This window comes from Danio rerio, chromosome 4 (assembly GCF_049306965.1).
Source record: "Danio rerio strain Tuebingen ecotype United States chromosome 4, GRCz12tu, whole genome shotgun sequence".
Classification (NCBI taxonomy): Eukaryota; Metazoa; Chordata; class Actinopteri; order Cypriniformes; family Danionidae; genus Danio; species Danio rerio.
This window is the reverse complement of record NC_133179.1, coordinates 3,043,777-3,070,000: the sequence shown is the minus strand read 5'-3', so window position 1 is coordinate 3,070,000 and position 26,224 is coordinate 3,043,777. Positions and strand designations below refer to the sequence as shown.

The following is a 26,224-nucleotide window of genomic DNA, read 5'->3' as shown; positions in this document are numbered from 1 at the left end:
CAGACTTTTGTTCAACAGCCTGGAAAAATAGAGTTCTTATGATCTCATTATAACCATGCAAACCTTACAGTTGTACCTGAAGGGATCGTTCCCCCAAAAAATATGATTTCCTGATCATTTACACACACTATTAAATATATATAAACACTTATTAAATAATAATAATATATATATATATATATATATATATATATATAGTAAATAAATAATAAATATATATAATATAAAATATATAAATAAAACAATGAATAAAATATTTATTGTGGGGCTGCACGGTGGCGCTGTGGGTAGCGCTGTCCCCTCACAGCAAGAATGTTGCTGGTTCGAGCCTCGGCTGGGTCAGTTGACATTACTGTGTGGAGTTTGCATGTTCTCCCCATGTTGGCGTGGGTTTCTTCTGGGTGCTCCGGTTCATTTTTTTCTCACAGTCCAAACACATGCGTAAAACATATGCTGGATAAGTTGGCGGTTCATTCGGCTGATGAATAAAGTTCATGTTCAATTTACTTGTATAGCACATTTCTAACTGCCACAAGGCCGCACAAAGTGCTTTACAGAGGAAAAAAAAAACAAACGATGAGCATAAAAACAGTAACAGCAATAGGCACATAATAGAGAGTGTAACAATAAATAGAGCAAAAAATAAAATAGAAATTTTGCCTATTAAAAGATGCTACCACAGCTGACCACACTAAACAAGATTACGAACAATAAAGGAACTAAGCCAAAAAGAAAATGAATGAATGAATGAATGAATGAATGAATGTTTTTATAGCATTTTAGTTCTTACTATTTTATAATACAATATATAAATATAACAAACATATAAATAAACAATAAATAAATAAATCAAATATTTATTGTGAATATATATATATATATACTTCCTTTTTGTGTGGTAAAATAGTGATTTAATTAATAATACAAAAATCCATTCTTTCACTTTTTCCATTAAACATTTTCCTTAAATATAAAACATATATATATATATATATATATATATATATATATATATATATATATATATATATATATATATATATATATGCAATTCCAACATTTTGAATGTGACATTTGCTGTAAAAACTCCAAACATAAATTCTCATGGAAAGCATATGTTAATATTATATTGAAACTTTTGTTTATATTTTCCTGAACAACTCACCAGAGTTAATGGACCAAGAAAATATCAATCTGTAAACATTTTTTTTTACTTTAAATAAGGGAAATAAACATGCGTTATGGATGTAACCAAAAAAGTCTTACAGTGTACAACATACTTTGTAGAAATTCTGTGAATTAAACTGCACAACCCAGAAGAAACAATGATAATCAAAAGGATCAGAGTTGGCTTACTATAGAACAAACATGATTGATTTTATTTAATTTATTATTTTCACATTTATGAGGAAAAAGTTTCGTTATGGATGTGACAGATGTGAAATTGCCACTTGTATGACTTTGGTGAATTAAATAGAATAGTTTGAACACATCTACAGAGACATTTCTGAGTATTTCTGAAGTACTATAAAACACTTGCTTACCCAAAAAACCTGGAAACGGTTTCTGTATTTTGGTGAAAACAAGAGTATGAATACTATCCATTATATTATGACTTATAAACACAGTTATTTTTTATGTGCTCTCAAATTATTCCTCAAATATTTTTTCCCTGCTTGTTCAAACTACTTATTTAAAATAAGCTGAATCAACACAGTTCTTTAGGGTTTTTTTGGCACAGCTTTGTTTAATATTCATTCATTCATTGCCCTTTTGCTCAGTCCTTTTATTTATCAGGAGTCGCCACAGAGGAATGAGCCGCCAACTATTCCAGCATATGTTTTAAACAGCGGATGCCCTTCCAGCTGCAACCCAGTACTGGGAAACACCCATACCCACTCACATTCTCACACACACACTCATGCACTACGACCAGTTTTAGTTTATAGTGCATGTGTTTGGACTGTGGGGGAAACCAGAGCACCCGGAGGAAACCCTACTCCAACATGGGGAGAACATGCAAACTCCACACTAAAATGCCAACTGACCCAGCTGGGACTCGAACCAGCGACCTTCTTGCTGTGAGGTGACAGTGCTAACCATTGAGCCATGGTGTCACTATATTCAAATTGTTAAAAACAACTAAAGTTAACTGAGCTGTGTTTATTAAATCTGACAACACGAATGAGTTGTGTGGAATCTGCATTGTTTACAGTGTACAGTGTGCCACCCAGTTTATCAGTTCACTACTATATATGTTGTTGCATGCATTAACAGAGTTCTAAATACTACAATATATATTGAATACAGTATAATATGACTCAAAGCACGTGTAATTTCACTTGGATTTGAAACTCCATTCGTTTAATAGTGTGGTGCGTGCATTTAAACTGCGTACTGCGTGCTAAAGTGTACTATCTCTTTAATGCTCCACATAACACATAATCAAAGTCGGCATAATAATTCAATTCCTAAAAAAAAATGTAATTTTATTATTGTTTTTATTAAAGCCGCGATGAGAGGTTGGATGAGCGCGCGCTTTACGCATATGATGTGATCATCCAGAGACTGTGCGCGCTCAATCACGTGCTTCAGCTCAATCCATCCAGCGGCTTCAAAGCAGAACAAACTATCTCACCTCTCAGGAAGAAGAAGAAAAAATACAACTACAAGACTGACGTCAAAAAGATTAAACTGTTCGGACGCATCGAGCCGAACGCAGCACAATCGGATGTGAGTGGAAGTGTTAGGAAACACCTCCAGGACCAAGTGCCTTTTCCTCGTCTCCGGCAAGCCTGTGGGAAGTTTTTTCTCCCTCACACACACATGATCTGCTCCAAACACACTCGTTTTGGACCACAGGGGACTCTTATGTATCCATAGATTGTATAACAGACGCAATCGGGATCGGATATACGCGTACGGAGCGCGCGGTTTGGTGAGTAGGTACGTCTACTTCATAGCAGAAAAAGCGCACGTAGACAGACGCAAGACGTTTTGACCTAATTCATCTCTTGCTTACAAATTATGGATATGCATTGCGCACAAGACATGACATGGTTTAAAATGGGTGCGCAAAGCCGCGCGCGTGTCTATTAGAAGATAAATCCAACATCTGCTCGTTAAAAGTAGCTGTTTGTGCTTAGTTTGGACGATTCAGACTTATTGTGGCGGATAAATGACGCACTGTTGAGTTATATGAACAACCAGCAGTTCATCATGCATCTGCTTTTAGGAGACGGGTGTGTTTTGTTGCTGATGTCAGTGGGTTTTAAGCATTCAACAGTGTTGGACTGTGTGTGTTTATTTTTTGGGGATTTTTTAATCTGTGGTCACTCGTGGATTCATATCAACTGCTGGTTAATTAGACGCAGTTGCGCGCTGGTTGTCATGACCACTCATCCACACCAATACACCAGACTGTTTACCTTCATGCGTCTGATGTGTGTATATAGATATAGATATATATATATATGCGCCACATCATATATAGGCTTTAATTCAGGGGAAACTTGTGTATTGCGCTTCTGCAGTTGATGATATCTAAATGATTTTGTTTTTAAGAATATTTATGACCTTTTGTTGCATTTCTGTATTTTGCTGAACTAAATAATCAATAGTTTACCAAATATACAATTTTATTAAATAAATTATGTTTTTTTTACTAATTTATGCAACAAGTTTAAAGATCTGAATCAGACATTGATTGCTTTCAAGCTTAAAGATCCCACTATACTTGTGAAAATTAGTTTTGTGATTTTAATTAATAACTTAAAGCAATTTTGGGCATTATTATTATTATTAATAACATTTTATATATTTTTTATGGAAAATATCTACTTCGAAGTTCAAATTATGTATAAAAATATTGGTTATATATTTTTTATATTTTTATTTATTTTTACATTTTATATATTTTTATATTAATTTATATATATATATATATATATATATATATATATATATATATATATATATATATATATATATATATATATATATATATATATATATATATATATATATATATATACTATGTTAAAACAGTTGGGTTAAAAATACCCCAGCATATAACCCAATTATAGAATATTATAGCACCTTCCCAACTATGGATTATTTTCATTTGATGCATCGGGTTATTTTGATTGAATGTATCAAATCAAATTTGATTAAATGTGTGTATTTCATGTTCTTCTGTGTGTTGATGCTCTTGTTAGCGCTTTGAGTTTGAGAAAAGCGCAATATAAATAAAATGTATTATTATTATTATTATTATTATTATTATTATTATTATTCTGGTATTACTTTTACTATTCTATTAATTTTATTATTATGGCTGTGTAAATAAAAAAAATGTCTCCACTGGGTCCTAAAGTTTAGAGTCTGGCCAGATATCCCAAATATGTGTATCATTTCCTCCAAAAAAAACAAACAAAGAAAAAAAATGCAGAGATGAACACGGGAGGTAGGGAAAGCGCTTTATCCATTTCATATAGATCGGATATAAAGCGCGTTTATATCATCAATAATTAAGAGTGCTGGAGAAACGGATATAAAAGACACGACACTGAGAGGTCATTTGATAAATAAAAACTAATATTATTGCGTTATAGTTTAAATAAACTTTATAATGCATAAACTGCATTACCTACGCACATTAATACAGCTGTTCTGTGTCAGTTAAATCAGTTGACTGTTGAAATAAAAAACTGTAACCCAACTGGTTGAGTTATTAATAAATAACCTAATAAAGGTTAAAAATAACTCAACAATGCACCAAATATTTTTAATTTAGTCATTGGGTAAAGAAATAACTCAACATTTTTCCTATCATACACCCGGTGCAATGTGGCGCAAGGCGCGACGCAATTGTTGTTTGCTAGTTTCAGTTTGGCGCTAGAGTCATTTTGACGTTTTGCACCACGCTGTTTAAATAGCAAATGCTTTTGTGCTCATATAGGCATTCTGGTCTAAAAAGGAAGGAGTGTTGAGGCGCATTGCTCACGCGTTGCTATTTTAAGAAACTATAATAGATTTTTCAATAGACCAGAACAAAAATTGTCCAGCGCAGAGCGTGTTAGTTGTGCGCCTCGCTTACACACTGCTTAATACACACAAGATATAGAGCAATACGCAAATATCTTTACATATGAAAAATAATTAAAATATTAAGGATAAATATAGGATATAATATGGATATATGTAGGATGTTAATATAAAGGAATAAAACATAAAACATATTATTTTCTAGCCTACATAAATATAAAAACTACACACTCATGCCTTCTTCATCTCGGGAGGCTTTTTCAGTTCATTCATAACAATTTGCTTTTGTATAATGTTATTATTATTAGCAGTATTATTTATTATATCCATATTTATATTTGTTTTATTAAAAACAAGCTTAGATTTGCCCACCTGTCAGGTTTCAGACCATATGGGGCACAGCATGTGTATTTGGATATAACTCAGTTTTTTGACCACACTTTGTTATTATTATTCATTTATTCGTTTGATGGAAATAAGAACTGAATTTAGAAATAGTTTTGAAACTAATCTTTGCGCTTAATAAACGAAATTAATTATTTATAGGCTAATTGATGTCTGTGCGTACAAGAAATTCCCTGTCCACAGGAGTGAAAGTGAAAGTAGATAACGAGAGGTCGTATCTCTCATTCTCGCGCTGCAGATGCTCTGTTCAACTGTTTTCTTGCTAGTGAAATGCTCAGTTTTTCCACTTACAAAGTCGTCATGTAAATAGCAAATGCACTATGGTGCGACGCAACTGACTCCTAAAGGGAATGGGAGATGAGACTCTGATTGGTTTATTTTCAAATCACACCCATAACTCATTAAGAAAATAAGCTCAACCCTTTATGCGCCACAGCACAAAGCGGATTTTTCTGTCCTTATATTAGCATAACTATATTCTGACACGCCCTGAATGCGTTTGCACCCTGTGCTTTGCACTTTGCACATGGACCGTCAAAATAGTGCCCTTAATATGTGATTCACAAGTGTTTTGGGTTTATTTATGGTTGTAAATTGCATTATGGGATGTTGATCTCTGCTCTGTCCACTTTTGGTGTTTAAAATTCAACTCTACAGTTTAAAAAAGTGACTTTTAGTGACATTTTAGTAGTCTGAAATAATTTAATCTATAAAAAATAATCATATAGAGAGGAAAATTTGTTTGGGAAATAACAGAAAATGTGCTGGCAGTTTATTACAAGGGTTTTATAGCATAATATACAACACCAACCCAGACCACATATCACTTTAAACTATTAAAATTGCTCATAAAAGTCACTTCTTCAAACTTTTGAAGGTTAAAAGTTTTTGCAAGAAAGACCAAGATCTGTAATTTAGTACTAATGAGATTTAATGCAATTCAAAAAATGTGACGTCATTTAATGCAATTCCCTGTTAATAAACAGGGAAAATCTAAAAAACATGAATCACAAAATACAGAAATCTGCTAATTAATGCAGATTTTTTTGTACCGTGGACAATAAATACACTGCATTTTATTTATGCAAAATAGTTTTGCATGTCTCTGTAGCTTTAAATGCTGCATGCTTGCTTCTCATCAGTAACACTGAATTGTTGAAGCCGAATGATGCCGTTTATAATCGATATTAAACTCCTAATCAAGTAGAACAAATAAAAAGCACGCAGAAATGATAGCTGGCAAACTCATAGTGTGTCTGCTTTCCTGAAGAGCTGATTCATGAACTTTGTGTCCTTGTGCAAGACACTTAACCTCCGCTTGCTCCAGAGGGATTGTCACAATATGATAAGTGTAGTGAGTCAGAAAAGTAGAAGAAGCATCTGCTAAACGACTGGAGAAAAATAGCCTGTGCTTGTGAAGAAGGCTGCAGTGCTTTTTCAAGTGAAGTTGCTTGCTTTTGTGCGTCCGATGATTTTCTGAATTCAAAGCAACCTCTGAAATTTATAGTCAGGTTGATGTTTCATTTACTGCACTGGCTGCGCTCAAGGACTCATCAAGTTCAATCAGAATATACAATCAGAGCTTGAATAGCTAAATTACCAGCCCATAATGTTCAAGAGACCTTGAAATATAGACGTATAGAAGTTGCGTTGTGTGTAAGGTATAAAGCTGCACGTTTCTCAACTTTAGATGATAGTTTTTGTCATGATTGTGCCTCATTTTTTTATTCAGCTTGATTGATTTGTCTCTTGTTTGCTTTGTAGGCATTTAATCTTTCCAATTGTGACAGTTTTATGTGTGATAGATTTGTTTTCGTGAGTGTTTTTAGGAGCTGGTGCTGTAAGGGCACTAGTTTGCTTCATTTTTAATTGCATACACCAAAAATAAAATGATTCATTGGATTTATTTAATGTTTTTTTTAAGTTAAGTGGTTGCAAATAGTTTATTTTTGCTGAATTTAAACAAACTACCCACATTGCAAAATATCTCCGGCCCAGCTCTGGCCCACACGATCAGCTTTTGCTTGGCCCACATGCCGCAGTGAATTACGCTACATGACTGGACCAAGTCTGACTTTCATGTTGACTTTCAAGTCTGACTGGGCCAAGTCTGAGTTTCATACCAGCAGCCATTAGACATTTAAATAAGGCATAGACTAAAGCAGAGATGTTTCAGTGACTTGTATATTTTAGATCATTTTAAATATTTACTTGGGGGAGGGGGGGTGGACACTTAAAGTGATTATTTATTTATTTATTATGTTTACGTTTTATGTCTTAATGGGCATTTGTTGTTGTTACTGTGCGAGTTGCTTTGTGTGGCACGATTGTGAGATGAGGACTCTTGACTGCAAACCAAATCTACCTTCGGGTATAAATAAAGTAATCTACCTACCTACCTAGACAAGAGCCAAACACGGACCATATCTCGGCCAAGTCTCAGCCAAGTAATAACCCATAACTGAGCCTGAACTGGGCCAGATATGTTGGTGTGTCACGACTGCAGTTGAATTTGATAAACTCATGTATTATTTAGCTTTAGGCACACTATGGGTATGCTTTGTCTTGAAGTGACCTGATTGGTAGATTTTATATTATTTTAATTGAAAATAATAAAAAGATATTTTACATTTGGGTAAAGATAGACCAAACTTACATGGCTCACATATCAAATATTAACATCTGGGCCAAATACTACAATTTATATCTGGCCCAAGTATCGTGTGCCACCTTAAAGATGGTGCCACCTCTGCCAAACCAGAAGCATGTTTGGCCCACATGCTGTATGCCAGTGCCGGATGAATGCCTACTGTGCCAGATTTATGCCAAATCTGGGCCAGAAATTCTTTGCTACCTGGGTAGTTATGTTGAATGATACTAAATCTAATTTGTTTGTTTAAATTCAACCCATATCAATTGTTAGCAACCTTAAAAAAACTTTAGTAAACTCATTGAATTCAGTGTATCTAGTAGGCCTGTCACAATATCCAATATATGAAGAGTTCACATGCAAAAACCTCTAAATTCCGACTAAAATTTCCATTGAAAATGAACATTTTTCTCAGCCTCCTTATGTTGGGATATTTTACTTTAAAGACCAGCAAAATAACTTATTCTTTGCTATAAAAGAGATATTTTTGAACATACACACATGAGGCTTATGAAAATACTCATTTTAGAGGAACATTTTAGACTGCATTTAGAGGTTTTTGCATCTAAAGTCTACATATGGACTTATTGCTCAACACATGGACATGAACTCAATCATATTTGGTGATGCACTATATATCACCCATGCGTAAAAAAACAATTCTAGCAACATTTCAGCTGTGCAACATCTCTATCTCTATTAGAGATGTCAGTGTCAGGTTACAATGAACACTATAGTATTTACTATTAATTACTATAGTATATCCTCATGTCAGTGTCTGACAACTGAAAATAGATCTAGTAACAAATATCACAGCCTCTGTAACTTTTTATCTTGCAATGCCTGAATATTAAATAGTTAAAATGACTATAATTAAACGAAATACTCTTAAGAACAAAATAGGATGTGTTGTTTGGAAGAGTGTACATGTATTATGATGCTATTATATAGTCATTTTGGCATTATATACTGTAGTGAGTGGCATAAAATGATCTTAAAATGACAATAATATTGTTTATCACAATATATTTTGGTGCAACAAATCATACAACAATAAACAGATGTCATGACAGACCTAGTCTATTGTGAAACTGGAAAGAAAAGAGGCAAAAATTCATGGTGTCATGTCAAGTGTTTGGTGTAATTAGTTGGTTATTAATTAGAATCAGGTAATAATGTTTTTGTAGGTGATTTAGTACAAGTTACTTGCCTTAAATATTGTAAATAAATTCAACAGATGTGTATAAATCAATTCAGAAGGTAAGAGTGATTGTGTTTTTGTTATGCAAATAAATTTGCAGGAAAATTGAGTATTTAAACTAAAGAAGGTTCAATTTATCAATACAATTACACGATGAAGAAAACTGTAATTCAATTAAAAGCACTGTTGCCTTATAGCAAGAAGGTTGCCGGTTCGAGTCCTGGCCGGGTCAGTTGTCATTTCTTTGAGGAGTTTGCATGTTCTTCCCATGTTGGTGTGGGTTTTCTCCGAGTCCAAACACATGCGGTATAGGGGAATTGAATAAAGCGAATTGGCTGTAGTGTATGAGTTTGAATGAGTGTGTATGGGTATTTCCCAGTACTGGGTTGCAGCTGGAAGGGTATCAGTTGCGTAAAACTTACCCGGGATAAGTTTTCAAATCATTCCGCAGTAGCAACCCCTGATTAAAAAAGGGATTGAGCCGAAGTAAAGTGAATGAATAGTTAATATTAACTATATTAGTGTATATTATATATGTCACCACCTACTGGTGTATCTTCATTTGAAGCTCTAATTTAATTCCAAAAGTAAATTAGATTGTATTTTTTTTGTATTTATTAAACAACTAAATGCATACATTTATATTAAAATGTTTGAACCTATATCTCTCAGATTCATTGGAGATCAATTATTCCAAAATGTATTGTAATCTTCATTTGAAGCTCTAATTACTTCTGAATTTACTTCCAAAATTAAATTAGGCTGTAAATCATTTATATTTATTACACAGCCGCCTCACTAGCACTTATGCATTTATATAAAAATATTTAAATTGACAACTCTGGGATGCATTGTGCACAAATTATTCCACAGGCCAAACATATTAAATAAATTTTATCACAACTTATTGTAATCTTCATTTGAAGCTCAAAATTATTTATTTTAAAAGCAAATTTAATGGAAAATCATTCATAATTTATAGACACCCAAATCACAGTTAGTTAAGCATAAACTTGTTTAAATGTTTGAATCCAGCTCTCTCGGATTCATCAATTATTCCAAAAGCCCAAAATATTTATCATAATTTATTATCTTCATTTGAAGCTCTTCTTTAATTCCAATAAAATAAATTAGACAGTACATCATTCATATTTATTATACAACAAAATGACTATCAGTTATGCATTCATTTATATTAACATATCTGAATCTAGGTCTCTCAGATTCATTGTGCATCAATTATTCCACAGGCCAAAAATACTCAGATAATTTTATCAAAATTGATCATAATCTTCATTTGAAGCTCTACTTTAATTCCAAAAGTGGTAAAACATTTCTATTTGTAACACAATCACAGTTAGTCATGCATTAATTTATATAAAAATATCTGAATCTAGGTCTCTCGGATTCATTGTGCATCAATTATTCCACAGGCCAAAAATATTGAAATCATTTTATCACACTTTTTTTTTTTCCCCAAGACTCCATGCGTGTCTTTGAAACTCTTGCCAGGACGTTCTAGCAGAAGATGCTCTCCACAGATAGTTGCAGGTTTCTCCTGGGAGCTGATCTTTCCGCTGCTATTCTTAGGGTTGTCACTTCACTCAGTCTATATGAAGGGAATTGCATCACAAGAACTGAAGTCAGAACTTTATTTTTTTCTTTGCGTTTTTTTTTTTTATCAAACACACTAAGAGAACAGTATGTCATGACGTGTGCAAACTGTGTCTCTTTCAGGAGTGCATGCATAAATGCCAAGGAACTGCATGAAAGAGTCATCATCTCCCAAGGAAAACGAGATCTTTCTGTGGAGGATGGATCTGCCCAACAAGGAAAGACGGTCACCGGAAAACAGCCCAAGCTCCAGTCGGCGCTGTTGCTCAAGCTTCAAGGTAAGTTTTGCACCCTTTTCCCAAATTATGTATAACAGAGCAGGAATGTATCACAGTATTTCCTCTAATATAGTTTCTTCTGATAAAAGAAATCAGTTCTTAGAAATGAGTTATTAAAACTGTATGTTTGGCAATGTGTAGAAACAAATCTTCTTCCATTAAACAGAAATTAGGGATAAATTATACCGGGGGGCTAATAATTCTGAAGTTAACTGCATATGTCATTATTACATGGCTGGTTGGAATACTTGATTCTGATTGGTCAGTTGACTTTCCAAGGTGTGTTATTTCAAGATAACAAGCATTAAAACTAATGACACCGGCTCATCTGGGTACTCCTAATCTTCTACCATCAGTGAATACGCTTACATCCATATATGCTTGCATCCAAACGCTTGCCTGTTTTCAATTGTTTTGTTACGGTTTTGGCGCCCTCTTGTGACTGAATAATCTGCAGGTTAGTGTATGCTCCATTCTACAGTTTTCATTTCTGTCAGCTTTGCATTTAATTAAATAATGAATACACTAATACAACTCAGACCTACTACTTAGACATCATAAAAGTAACACTAAAATAAGATTGGCTTAACTAAGAGATATATATATATATATATGAAGAGTACAGATGCAAAAACTTCTAAATGTCAAAAATCTTACATTTTCTTCCAAAATACGCATTTTACGACTTTTGTGTGTAGGTTCAGCAATTTCACATGTATGTTGTTGTATGTAAGTTTCACATGTAAGTGAAAAGACTGAAAATAAACATAGGAGGTTGAGAAGAATGCTTGTTTTGAAAGAAATTTCAGATGGCATTTAGAGGTTTTTCAACAAAACTCTTCATATACACTCACCGGCCACTTTATTAGGTACTAGTACCAGGTTGGACCGCCTTTTGCCTTCAGAACTTGTCTACATGCCTAAATACATTGTTTGCTGCCATGTGATTGGCTGATTAGAAATTTGCATTAACAAGCAGTTGGACAATGTGTACCTAATAAAGTGGCAGGTGAATAAAGCCAGCAACAAACAGAGAGACGCTACAGTTTGACAAATATTCCTGCTGTTAGACTCCAAAATGTACTTTTGAGGCTTTTGTTAGTCGAGAATGTAGTTGTTTAGATTGCAACTAGGCAGTTTATTTGTAAGAATAGTGCCTATTTTCAAATATTTATAACTTCTGAGAGAGATCGTTGGCGGCCTTTAAGCTGCCATAGTGTAGTAGACCAAAGACGGTTGACTTTGTCTATCCACAAGATGGCACCAGGACCGCATAATAAGCCCCTGCTTAGATTAAAACTGTTGTGTGTTTTCTTGAGCATGAAGCTGAAAAACGTAAGCGTCGTCGTTTTTAAGGTGGACCGGATAGTCAATAAGAAGCTGCGAATAAGAAGCTGTATTCAGCCTTGTCCCTCCTTATCGCAAACACAACAGCAGTCTGGTCGTGATTGCGCTGCTTTTTTAAGGTTATCATTCATTCATTCATTTTCTTGTCGGCTTGGTTCCTTTATTAATCCGGGGTCGCCACAGCGGAATGAACCGCCAACTCATCCAGCACATTTTTTACACAGCGGATGCCCTTCCGCAACCCATCTCTGAAAAAAAAAGGTGCTGTAGCGACAGACGCTTGAGTCTTGGTCTTTGGCCTCCTTGTTAGAGAAACCAACTCCCATGCAGAAGGTCGCCAATTTGATCCCAGCTCGGAGAGGGTTGGGTGGTGTAGGACCGGTGGGGTTACATTGGTGCCCTGATCTTTTCGAGGTTAATTATTGTGATATTGTAACAGTCGCTTAATGTTTGATATGCATTGTGTATAAATGTCCCCTTTAAGAGGACTTCTTCTTTGGTTCTTTTACCTTTGAGATGCAAGCATGCATGGGAGCTCAGTTCAGCTCTGGCGAGCTCTGAGAAGTGTGTAGTGGTCGCTCAGCAGCTGTATCATTCTTTTATTTCAATTATGTAACATTTTTATTTTGCCACGGATGTTTGAGTGTCTCTTTCTTTTCCTTTTGCCTACTCAATGTTACTGACTGGCATGTATGTAGTCGACAGCACTTGAGAGAAACGCATAAAGGCCAATAGGAAGAGCCGAATAGTTTCTGTCTCCTTTTTTTATTTCTTAAAGTCTCCGGGTAAACGCAGGGACACCTGACACCCGTCAGAATCTTGCCTACTCATACCGATATTCCCTCAATTGTCTGTATGTTTATGTCTGGAAATGAAGATTCTGGTTCATTTGCTTTACATGTAACAGGCTTTGAGGCCTCCGGCGCTGTGACGTCATTGAGTCCAAACAAGATTTAGCTTCAGTCTGTGGTGGAATCTGAGGTCTGGGAACAGAGAGCGTTTTGAGCTCCTGATGAGATGATTATGGCTAACGATGTAAATAATGAGAGAGTCATGCTCAGCGCTTCCTTTGTCATGAACACATAAGCTTGGCCACAGAAGAGCCATTCAGCCACGTCAAAACTCTCTGTGTGAGACTCACAGTCGTGTGTGAAAGTGGAAGACTGCCAGATTATAATGTAAACTTTACATTGATCTTTACTCTACTTTGATCAATGTGGAAAGTGAATGCTGTGATTCATCAAACACGTTATTCAGGAGGTGAATTGGTGTTTATGATGAGATATTTACTCTCAGACATATGCGTTCATCTTGTTTACCCCAAAAGTGTGTATATTAGCACATATTATAATTATTATATACTAGTCTTTATGCATTTGAAGGCAAAATTAGTAGCTCTCCTGTGTAATTTGAATTACTTGTTTAATTAAAGTGGTGTTAAACAGAGTATTTCCTATTATATTTTTCTTCTGGAGAATTTCATATTCATTTTAGTTCGACAGCAATATTTATTTATTTATTTATTTATTTATTTGTTTGTTTGTTTGTTTGTTTATTAATTATATAATAACTGCTGTGTTCAATATTATTTGCCTCCCTAAAATGACCTTTTTTGATTGAGAATTTTGATTGGCAAATGAACAAACCACTTTTTTCAGTGACATCACTGGTACATATTATTATAATAACAATTATTATTATTATTATTATTATATACTAGTTTTTATACATTTTTAGGCAAAATTAGTACAGTAGGTTCCCTGTGTAATGACTTAATTAAAGTGGTGTTTAACACAGTATTTCCTAATATATTTTTATTCTGGAGAATGTCTTAGTTATTTTAGTTCAACTGAAATATATATTATTTATTTATTTATTTATTACATAAATAATAACTGCTGTGGTCAATATTATTTGCACCCCTAAAATGACTATTTTGATTGGCTAGTGAACAAACCTGTAGACTGTTTTCAGTGACGTTTCTAATTAACATAACTTGCCTAGTTAGCCTAATTAACTAGTTAATGAATGACTCTGAGCTTATGGATCTTAATGTAAAGTTTACTCCTGATGAATTTAAAAACATGCAGTAATTATCAAGAACTTTTTTTAGGAGGTTAATTGATATTTATGATGAGATATTTACTCTCAGAAATATGTTATATCTTGTTTACCTCAAAGGTGTGCATATTAGCACATCACTGGTACATATTATTATAATTATTATTTTATACTAGTTGTTATACAATTGTCTGCAAATCAGTAGGTTCCCTGTGTAATTTTAATGACTTGTTTAAAGTGGTCTTAAACACCGTATTTCCTAATATATTTTTATTCTGGGGAATGTCTTATTTATTCTTATTTTATTTGACTGGAATATATATTATTTATGTATTAATTTATTTATTTATTACATAAGTAATAACTGCTGTGGTCAATATTATTTGCCCCCCTAAAAATGACTATTTTGATTGGCTAATGAACAAACCGCTTTTTCTGATGATGTGTCTAATCAACCTCATTAATTAATTAATGGATGACTGCCAGCTTATAATGTAAAGTTTACTCCTGATCAATTTAAAAAGATGCAGTGATTATCAAACACTTTATTTCAGGAGGTGAATTGGTCTTTATGATGAGATATTTACTCTCAGAAATGTGGTTATCATTAAAGGTACATATTGTTTCAGTTGAAGACAAAATTATCAGCTTTTATATGAAATTTTAATTACTTTATTAAATATTCACCAATATATTTCCTATAATGGGAAATGCACAGTATTTCCTATTATGTTCCTATTATATTGTTTATGTTAGTCTCGCTCTCTCTATATATAGTTTTTATGATTATTATTTTTCTTTAAAAACTGCTGTGGTGAATATTATTAGCCACTCTTTTAATAGCATTTAATTGCATTCCAATAAATTGCACTTTAAACTAGTTTCCTGCTAAATAACTAAAATATTATGCACTGTCATCATGTCAAAGACTAAAGAATTGAGTTATTAGAACTTATTAAAAATGCATTGAAAAGTATCTTCTTTCTGTTAAACATTTTCCACAGGAGGACTTTTGTCTTCAGTTGTGTATTAGTACATTTTGAAAGAGTTCCAGTCCTTTCAGATTACATTTTCTGGTATTATATATTTATATTTGATGCATAATATATAATTTAAGCATGTAATTGTTTCCATAGACTGACCTCTCTTTGTAGACTTTCCTTTCATGTGTTTGTAGTCAACCAGAATTCAAAATCAGCCTGGTTTATTTTAATAATGCACATTCCTGACCATTTCTTTTTAATAAATAATAAGTTATGCATATACTCTCTTTCTCTCTCTATCAATATATTTATGTACTAGATGGATGGATGGATGGATGGATGGACGGATGGGTGGATAGATAGATAGATAGATGGATAGATAGATAGATAGATAGATAGATAGATAGATAGATAGATAGATAGATAGATAGATAGATAGATAGATAGATAGATAGATAGATAGATAGATAGATAGATAGATAGATAGATAGATAGATAGATAGATAGATAGATAGATAGATAGATAGATAGATAGATAGATAGGACTATTTAATAAAACTGTTTTGTTTAAACGCATCAGAGATTATTCCCTATAATCACTGATATATGTAGTCATTAATGCTGAGCATGTATATCGCTATCAGCATATGAGGTGACTTATACCATGATTTGAGATCTGTCATATCGCCCAGCCTTAGTGCTAATTTTATGCATGATAAATTAGTAGCGAAAGCCAATCATACTCAATCAAACTCAAGTAAAAGTACAATTTCTTGTAGTGCAAGTGGAGTAAAAGTATATAATTAATTACTGCTTAAAGTATTGGTTAGAAATGGTCCTCCTTAAAGCACTCAAGTCGAGAAAATTAGTCCACTTTATACCCTGCAAATTAAAAATGCAGCTTACATCAGTGCCGTTTTCAGGTTTTCCATCATAATATGACATGACTTCTACCATGATATGAGATTTTTGTCGTATCGCCCAGCCTTAGCGCTCACATTTATGTACACAACCACAGTTTGAAATGCTGTGATAGTCCCAGAGCCATCAAAGGGTTAAATGCTTTTTAAAGAGTCTATCGTCTATCAGCTGACTCTAGAAAGCATTGAGCCTCTGGGTCTGAAAGCGTGAATGACTAGCGAGTGTTTAGCGTGTTTGTCCAGCCATATGACCGACTTCGGGAAGCCTCGCCGCTTCATTAGTGACATAAACTGTTTTTCTAGACGTTAAGATCTGGCACATGCGGAGGAGATCAGAATTCGGGGCTTGTTTTTGCTTGGGATTAAGTTTGCATGAGACAACAGTGCAAAAGCTGCTTAGGAAGCGATTATTTAGCAGGAATGAGCACAATGAAAGGGCCATTTTTTTAAAAAGAGTAGGTCATCTGGGTTTTGGAGAAATATTTCATTCGCAGTTTGTAACAGCTGTTCTTCAGTGTATATAGCTGTTCATCAAGTGGATGATAATGCATAATATCTATGTACAATAAGTATATAAGTGTAAGTGAATTAGCAGCGAAAAGAAATCCGACTCAATCATGCTCAAGTAAAAGTGCCATTTCTAGGCAAAAATATGTGGTACAAGTCAAATAAAGATGTCTAATTAAATAAGACTGAAAGTATAAGTAAAACGTGGCCTTTCTAACAGCACTTGAGTGTTACGCTGTGAAAATGATTCCACATTATAATTAAAAATGCAGCTTGCATCAGTGCCATCGTCAGGTTTTCTAAGTGTAAGTTAAATGATTTGCTGTTCATAGATTATAAATGTAAAACACGAGATTCGTGTGATGTGAGAACACAATATATGTAATATATGCAGGGCTTTACATTAACTTTTTTAATCACCGGACACTGTGGCTAGTAGTTTTCCAATGTTACTAGCCATGCTGCATTTTCGCTAGCCACAATTTGGTTGTTGGTAAAATATATTTTGTATGCATAAATTTGACGTTGACATGCTGAAATTACTTGATTTAAATTTTGTGCTGTGTCCACATGCGTCCTAATTCATTTCTCTTTTTGTGTGTCGAGTATGAGTTTGCTCAATGAGCATGAGCAAAGGAGTCATGGTTTCGAAGTGTTATATTGCAATTAGTTTTGATTTCACATGACTTTTTAGAGCTCAAAATTAACGATTTACCAAATTTATTTCTATAACACACGAAACAATAATTATTTCTTAGCCACAAATTTTTATTATGTGTCAAAACAAGCAAAATATAGCTGCATACAATACTTTTTATTTAACAAAACATTTCATAAAAAATAAAGAAAAGCAATTGACTTTTAAAAAAAATAATGTTTGTCTTGTATCAAAAATGTGCACGGTAATCTGTCGAGGCTAAACATCTCTCAGATCACCAGTTAACTGCAGATAAATGGAGAGTTCATCTCCCATCAAAGCAATGTTGTAAAAAAAAAGGTAATTAAACCATTTTAACAAAAATGAAAGCAAATAAAACCGAAAGCAAATGAAAGCAGGTGAAACATACCATGTGTGATAATAAAAGGATGATCACATGCTCACGGTTAACTTTAGGCCATTTAATAATCTGTTCAAAGTGAACGCAACCGGTGCTGCTTACAAAAAGACACATTTAGAGCTCTTGAAAGCATCCGGACTGCGGGTGCATGTTCATCACTATTTGTCTACTTTATTTGAAAGAGAACCGATGACATTTGCGTTTCCAGAACCTGTTTCAGACACAATTGCTTCACGATTCGGGAGCGCGCTCGCGTTTTAAGAAGTCGCGTGCATCACATCAGCTGTTAGCGCGAGTGATCATCATCCTCTCATTCGGTATTCACTTGCTTTCTTCTGCTCGCGTGATCACTATTATTTTCCTTCTCGATTCTAAGATTACATTTGCACGCATATTGGGCCATCCTTATATTGTCGACCCTGCTTTTAGGAAAACTACCATTTAAAAATAGTTTTTAACCAGCCAAAGTGGCTAGTGGGATTGTCTGTCTAACCCGCCAAAGCTGAAATCTACCTGCATTTGGCGGGTTGGCGGGTGTTAATGTAAATCCCTGAACATATGCACCTGTAATAAGCCGACAGAAAGCAGTTTGATGCATGAATAAGCTTGGCAAAATCTAAAAATGTATTCCAATATTAGGAGCATAATCTGAAATAATGAGCATGCTTTAGATGCATTTAAACACTCATGACTCCCACACAACGTTGGGACAGTTTAATGTAGCGTGACAGCAAGAAAGACAATGCAGAGGTGTGGTAAATAAAATCCTCCTGATATAAACCTTTACGAAGGCCTGCTCTGATTTCCAAAGTCTTTGCTTTAGCCTGAGGTCTGATTTTAGAAATGATCTGCACGCATGAGGAACAGTGGCTAATCTGATGAATGAAGGTATTGTAATTGCACCCATCGAGACCCTTATGGCAAAGCCGATTATGCTTTCCAGTGGAGTTCCAGCTCGACAAGTTCAACACAAATATTTGACAAAATTGTCACAACCAGCGAAAAGAGAACAGCACATTATGATGAAAACAGCAGCTTGGCCTCTATTTGAAGCTGAAGTGATCACGCTTTGCTTTAAGTTACATTAAAGCTAACCATCTTTACCAAAAGCTAGTATTATTTTGCTCTATGTATGCTGTCAGAATCATATCTCGTGCCTAAAATCTAACTGACGTGCTTGAATGGGAACTCAGCCACTGGTCATAGAGGTCCCTGTTGATGTGTAGCATGTAATAGGTGAAGCTTAGACCTGTGTGTCGGTGCGGGACAGGTCTGGATCTCATGCGGAGTGTGTGAGTGTGAATGAGCTGATCTCAGAACAGCAGCCGGGGGCCTCCGTGAACACGTGCTTCTGTTGGCCGGCACTCGGATTACTGTGTCCACGTGTAATGTGATCTAAACAGATGAGCAGCGTGCCACTGTACAGCTGGAGATTTATGATGAGCCTTAGACTATGACAGACACACGCACACACACATGCAGTATATACGCTGACATGCATGCACACAGACACACACTTACACTCACATGCACAAACACATACACACTCACACACATACAGTGGATACACTCGCATGCACATACATTTACACACACATATACCCTCATACATACACACATATACACTCATAAATACCCACATTTACAGTCGTACACAAATACATACAGTATATACACACACATGAACACATTCACACATATACACTCAGACACACAAACACATATACTCATGCATACAGTATATACACACACATGCACACACACTCATACACACTGTTACATACACTCAGACACACAAACACATATACTCATGCATACAGTATATACACACACATGCACACACACTCATACACACTTATGTACGATCACACTCACATGTACACACATATACACTCACATGCAAACACACTCATACACAAAATATACACTCAGACAGAAACATGCATACACAATCATACACTCAGACACAAACACATGTACTCATACACGCATACATATACACACACACACACACACACACACAAATATGAAATGAATGTCTATAAAACTATTTATACAACATTATACAATTATTTATATCCATTTTCTGTTTAATTTAAACTGAAATAAAATCAGTTTACATGCTTAATTAATAACATTAATAACATAAATAACATTAATGAATTAAATACATAATTATGAACTTACAACAGAAATAATTAGACATAATTAGAAACAAAATTCATTTTAAAATAAAAAATATATATAATAAAATAAAATATAAAATAAAATGATATATTTTCAGATATTTCTGCATATATATTTATTAATTTATTTATTTTATTGCTAGTTGCTTAAGTGTTGTGCTAAACTTTGAGGTTACATGGTTTAAAAAAAAAAATTATATATATATATATATATATAAAGGAACAATACACTATAAACCTAATACCAGAGTGAAGTGAATGAACAGTACACATGGCTCAGTCACTGCTGCAGTTGTGTGAGTGTGTTCAGTAATGTTGTGTGTTGTTGTTTGGACAGATGATTGTCATCTGTTTCTATTCTGAGCGTCTCGTCACGAGCGAATGCTGTGCTCTGCCACATTTTCTTCTGTTTACTCTCTCTCTCTCTCTCTCTCTCTCTCTCTCTGTCTCTTTTACATAATAGTTCTTTAGATACTCAACTTCTGCCTGCAAATCCCAGCATGCATTGCTCTGTAGCTCAGAAATATGGTTTAGATTTTCCAGAAATGTGAGTTTTTGTATTTATTTATTTATTTGCCTCACAGCAAGAAGCTTGGTTCGAGTCTCAGCTGGGTAATTTTGGCGTTTCTATGTGGAGTTTGCATGTTCTCCCCGTGTTGGCGTGTGTTTCCTCCGGGTTTCTTCAGTTTCCCTCACAGTTCAAACACATGCGGTATAGGGGAATTGATGGACTAAACTGGCCATAATGCATGAGTGTGTATGAGTGTTTCCCAGTGTTGGGTTGCAGCTGGAAGGGCATCGGCTGCATAAAATATATACTGGATAAGTTGGTGGTTCGTTCTGCTGTGGCGACCCCTAATGAATAAAGAGACTAAGCTTTAATAAAATGAAAGAATGAGTAGTTTAGAACTTCTCATTCATGCAAATCCCAGCATGCATCGCTCTGTAGCTTAGAGATTCTTCAGATTTTCCTGAAAAGTGAGTTGCATCCCAGTGGATGAAGCACGGGTTTGCGTGACCCACAACAAAGCGGTGCTAACTGTGTTAAATGAAGGACACAGACGCTGAACTCTTGAGGCTTTGTGAAAACAGCATGCTTGCCTAATCTATTGATTGATTTAGTGCTTCAAACAGACGTCAGATTGTTTACAGGAGCTTGAGAGTTTATTACTGTCTAATAATTCATTCTTGATGACAGGAAGTAGATCTGTGTTTACATGAACACCAGTACTCGTCATTTACCTTATTCTGAATAAGACTAACTGTGGCTGATGTTATTATTATTATTAGTAGTAAAAGTAGTAGTAGTATTATATTAAATTATTATAATAAATAAATAACCATTTTTAAATATTATAATATTATTATAATATAATAATAAACAATAATGCGTTATTATAGTAAATAAATAATTAAATAATAATAATAATAACAATAATAATAATAATACATATGATTAATATTGTTAATGGTAACAATAAAAATAACCTCATAAGTATCACCATTTTTATTATTGTTATTATTATTATTATTATTATTATTATTATATAAATTATTATAATAAATACATTAAAAATGTACAAATATAATAATGATAAAAACAATTAGAAATTATTTAATTATTATTATGATCAATGATGATAATAATAAAAATAATAATAATAATAAACAATAGTAAATATTTATAATAAATAAATACAAATTTTAAAATATTATAATTAATGTTTTTATAACATAATAATAAACAATAGTAAATTATTATCATAAATAAATAATTTAATAATAATAATAATAATAATAATAATACATATGAATAATATTGTTAATGGTAACAATAACCTCATAAGTATCACCATTATCATTATTATTAATATTATTATTATTAGTAGTATTATTATTAGTATTATATTATTATTATTATATAAATTATTATAATAAATACATTCAAATGTACAAATATAATAATGATAAAACAATAATAAATTATTGAATTATTATTATGATCAATGATAATAATAATAATAATAATAATAATAATAATAATAAACATTAGTAAATCATTATAATAAATAAATAATTTAATAATAATAATAATAATACATATGATTAATATTGTTAATGGTAACAATAACCTCATAAGTATCACCATTATCATTATTATTAATATTATTATTAGTAGTAGTATTATTATTAGTATTATATTATTATTATTATATAAATTATTATAATAAATACATTCAAATGTACAAATATAATAATGATAAAACAATAATAAATTATTGAATTATTATTATGATCAATGATAATAATAATAATAATAATAATAATAATAATAATAATAATAAACAATAGTAAATCATTATAATAAATAAATAATTTAATAATAATAATAATAATACATATGATTAATATTGTTAATGGTAACAATAACCTCATAAGTATCACCATTATCATTATTATTAATATTATTATTAGTAGTAGTAGTATTATTAGTATTATATTATTATTGTATAAATTATTATAATAAATACGTTAAAATGTACAAATATAATAATGATAAAAACAATAATAAATTATTTAATTATTATTATGATCAGTGATTAGGATAATAATAATAATAATAATAATAATAATAATAATAATAATAAACAATAGTAAATAATTATAATAAATAAATAACAACGTCATCATCATCATCATCATCACCAATCGCCATCATTATTAATATTATTATTAAAGAAATCTGTAATGCATTTTTGAGTTTTGGTTCAGTTCATAATGTCTTGCCTGCATTTATTTGATTTATATATCAGTAATATATTGATAATTTTTGGTTGTGGATCTGTTAATAATTTCAGAAATGGCCTTTTATTTTTAACAAGCATGCATTTATTACGTTAAAATTTAGTAAATTGCATTATTTTAAATATATAATCATTTAAAATCCTCTTTATATATGTAGTTAAAAGAAATGGCTGGGGGGTTGATCATCAAAAGGCATCAGTATGGTCTCCGTCCATCTCTGATTATTAATTCGTGTGCAGTGAGTGTTCACGCTTACAGGAAAACCCCACAAACCTCTGCGAATGCTGCTGATTTCTTTATTCCCGGAACCCTGAGCAACAGATGATCAGCAAACGCTCATGTTTCCTCATGTTTGGCTCATATGCAGGCTTAAGTCACTGCGCTTCAATTCAAGAGCGTGACATAAGCTCTCCTAATCCGCTTTTTGTCCCCACTACCCATAATGCACTGCGGTCGGAGAAATGCGCCCGCTCCTCATCTCTCCATCTCTCCCATTTTTAAATGCATATTAATGAAGAGTTGCTCCCATGTTTAAAAATAGGTTAATGAGGGAGAGTTGCAGCGTCTGACGGGCGCTGGGCTGTGCAACATGATGATATACTGTTGTGGTCAGAATTATTAGCCCCCCTGCTTATATTTTTTGATATTTGACTATATTTTTTTCAAAAAACTAGTATTCACCTTAACGTATCATATTAAAAGGCTTAATTAGGGTAATTAGGGTAAAGTTAGGGTAATTAGGCAAGTCATTAAATAACAGTGGTTTGTTCTGGAGGCAATCCAAAACTAATACTGCTTAAGAGGGCTAATGATATTGACCTTAAAATGGTCTTAAAAACTGTTTTTAATCCAGCCGAAATAAAACAAACAAGACTTTCTCCCGAAGAAGAAAACATTTTAGGAGATACTGTGGAAATTCCTTGCTCAAAAGGCTTATTAAAAGCCTTTACCTGATTAATAATAATAAAAGACAATGACAAAACAATTGCAGTACAACAAATGCTGCCGTACGGTTAAACTTGAATAATGATTACACACAAACGAGATTAAAAATGTGATTATAATTGAAGTCAATGGGGCACAAACAGCCCCCAACATCACCAAAGGGGAGTCAATTAAAACAAATTAAAAATTGTGTTGACATTTTCATAGGAGGACTAACAATTATGACTTCAACAGTGTGTCATAATTAGGATATTAAATGACTTCTGATGACCGTGATATGAGATTATTGTCGGGATTTTTGTTAATCTGACATGCTGTTTCTGTGTGTTTCATTACAGATGTTCCTCGTGGCCTTGTCCTTCGCCTATTTCTCCAAGGCTTTATCCGGGAGCTATATGAAAAGCACAATAACTCAGCTGGAAAGACGCTTCGACATCCCCAGTTACTTAATAGGTGTCATTGACGGCAGCTTTGAAATAGGTAAGAAGAGTGTGTTCATGCGTCAGCTGCGTGTGTGGGTCCGTCAGCTCCCTCTAGCAGTTGTGAATATCTAATGTAAAGAAAGGGGGAAATGAAATGTTTTCCTTTATTATGAAGAGGCCAGCCATTATATCTATTATTTGCTGTAGGATTTATTGCACCAAAATATATTGTGATAAACGATATTATTGTCATGTTAAGACCATTTCATGCCACTCATTACAGTATATAATGCCATATAATAGCATCACAATGCAAGTAAACTTCCAAAAAACACATCATATTTTATTCTCTAAGAGCATTTAATTAAATTATTGGCATTTTAACTATTTAATAATCTGGCATTGGAGTTAGAAAGTGAAATGCATGTCCTAAATAAATAATAAGTGTTAACAAAAAGGTGCAGGTAAATAGTAACAGAGACTGTGATATCTGCAGCCAGATCTTACTAAAATCATACAATTTTAGGATGGATAGTACGTGAACTGGGACACAGCAACGCTCTTTCGGGGAACATTATTGAGTAAACTTTGTTGTGGAATATTGAAACATGTTTTGGAAGCAAAAATAAAACAACAATACCTGCTGGGAACTGAGGATTCAAGGAGGAATTCACTCTGACACTCTGGTTTTACAGTCCGATAAGCCTGAGATGCTCCATGTGTGCTGCAATGTTACGGCAGTCATGCTCTGCAGTGCAGTGGTTCCACAGATCAGACGCTTACGCAACAAAATCATGTTTAGCAGGTCATAGCTGCAGAGGAAAGAGGCCGGCAGATCTCAGCAATGTATATAATATATCGTAGTCTAGTTCAATAAATATAATGGAAATATAAATGGTGTCATTTTAATAGAAATATAATGCATCTTATAGATTTTGATATGTATGCTGTTTCATTTTCTTTCTTTTTTTTTTAAATAGAAATATTCTATCTCTTATATGTTTATTGTTTATGCATTTATTAAAATATATTTCAAATGAGAAAAATAATTTTTAATTTATTTATGTGTAAATGTTACACTTTATCTTAAATTTATCTACAGTGCATCTTTAAAATATTGATAGCGCTTCACTTTTCCCACGTTTTTATGTTACAGCCTTATTCCAAAACGGATTAAATTCATTGATTTCCTCAACATTCTACACACAATCCCCCATCTTGACAATGTTAAAAAGAGTTTTTGAAATGGTTGTAAATTTATTAAACATAAAAAACCTGAAAAATCACATGTACATCAGTATTGACAACCTTTCAAGATCGACATTGATTCTTGTTGTCTCCATCAGAGTTACCATCACTCTCACTGGCTCCATCAGACTTAGCATCACTTTTGCCAGCTCCGCCAGAGTTAGCATCAATCTCATCGGCTACAACAGTATTAGCAGTCCTCTCTCTCCAGCTTTGTCACCCATCAGACTTAGCATCGCTTTCTGAACAATTTTCCAACAAAGGCCACAGTGTGTGTGTGTGTGTGTGTGTGTGTGTGTGTGTGTGTGTGTGTGTGTGTGTGTGTGTGTTTTCTAAATGTTTGGGTGAGTTGTTTCTCTTTGCGTAGCCTGACCTCCTCAGCCATGGTCTAAATGTCTGAGAATTCCTGTCCCCATTAAAACCATGAAGCGTCCTGAACTCCATCTTCACAAAGACCTCCGTTCATCAGGCCCGAAGCTCAGAGACAAATCATTCTGCCAATAACTGTTCCTCACAGACAAAGAGCTCAATCATGCAGAAATCAGTCG

General features: G+C 33.4%; 1 protein-coding gene across 7 annotated transcripts in view; it reads left to right on the top strand.

The window, feature by feature from the left end:
- The window catches only part of slco1c1 (solute carrier organic anion transporter family, member 1C1), a 72,473-nt gene that overhangs the window by 16,192 nt on the left and 30,057 nt on the right, over window positions 1–26,224 (top strand). For 2 of the 7 annotated variants that reach the window (XM_005164471.6, XM_073946306.1), the window contains exons 1-3: window positions 2,594–2,938; window positions 11,040–11,194; window positions 24,345–24,486. In XM_005164471.6, the coding sequence (XP_005164528.1) occupies window positions 11,054–11,194; window positions 24,345–24,486 (283 nt within the window). In that variant the 5' untranslated portion in view covers window positions 2,594–2,938; window positions 11,040–11,053. Of the gene's footprint in view, window positions 1–2,593; window positions 2,947–11,039; window positions 11,195–24,344; window positions 24,487–26,224 lie in introns of those variants that run through there. The other 5 variants (XM_009299972.5, XM_009299975.5, XM_009299973.5 and 2 more) reach the window with 3 other exon arrangements.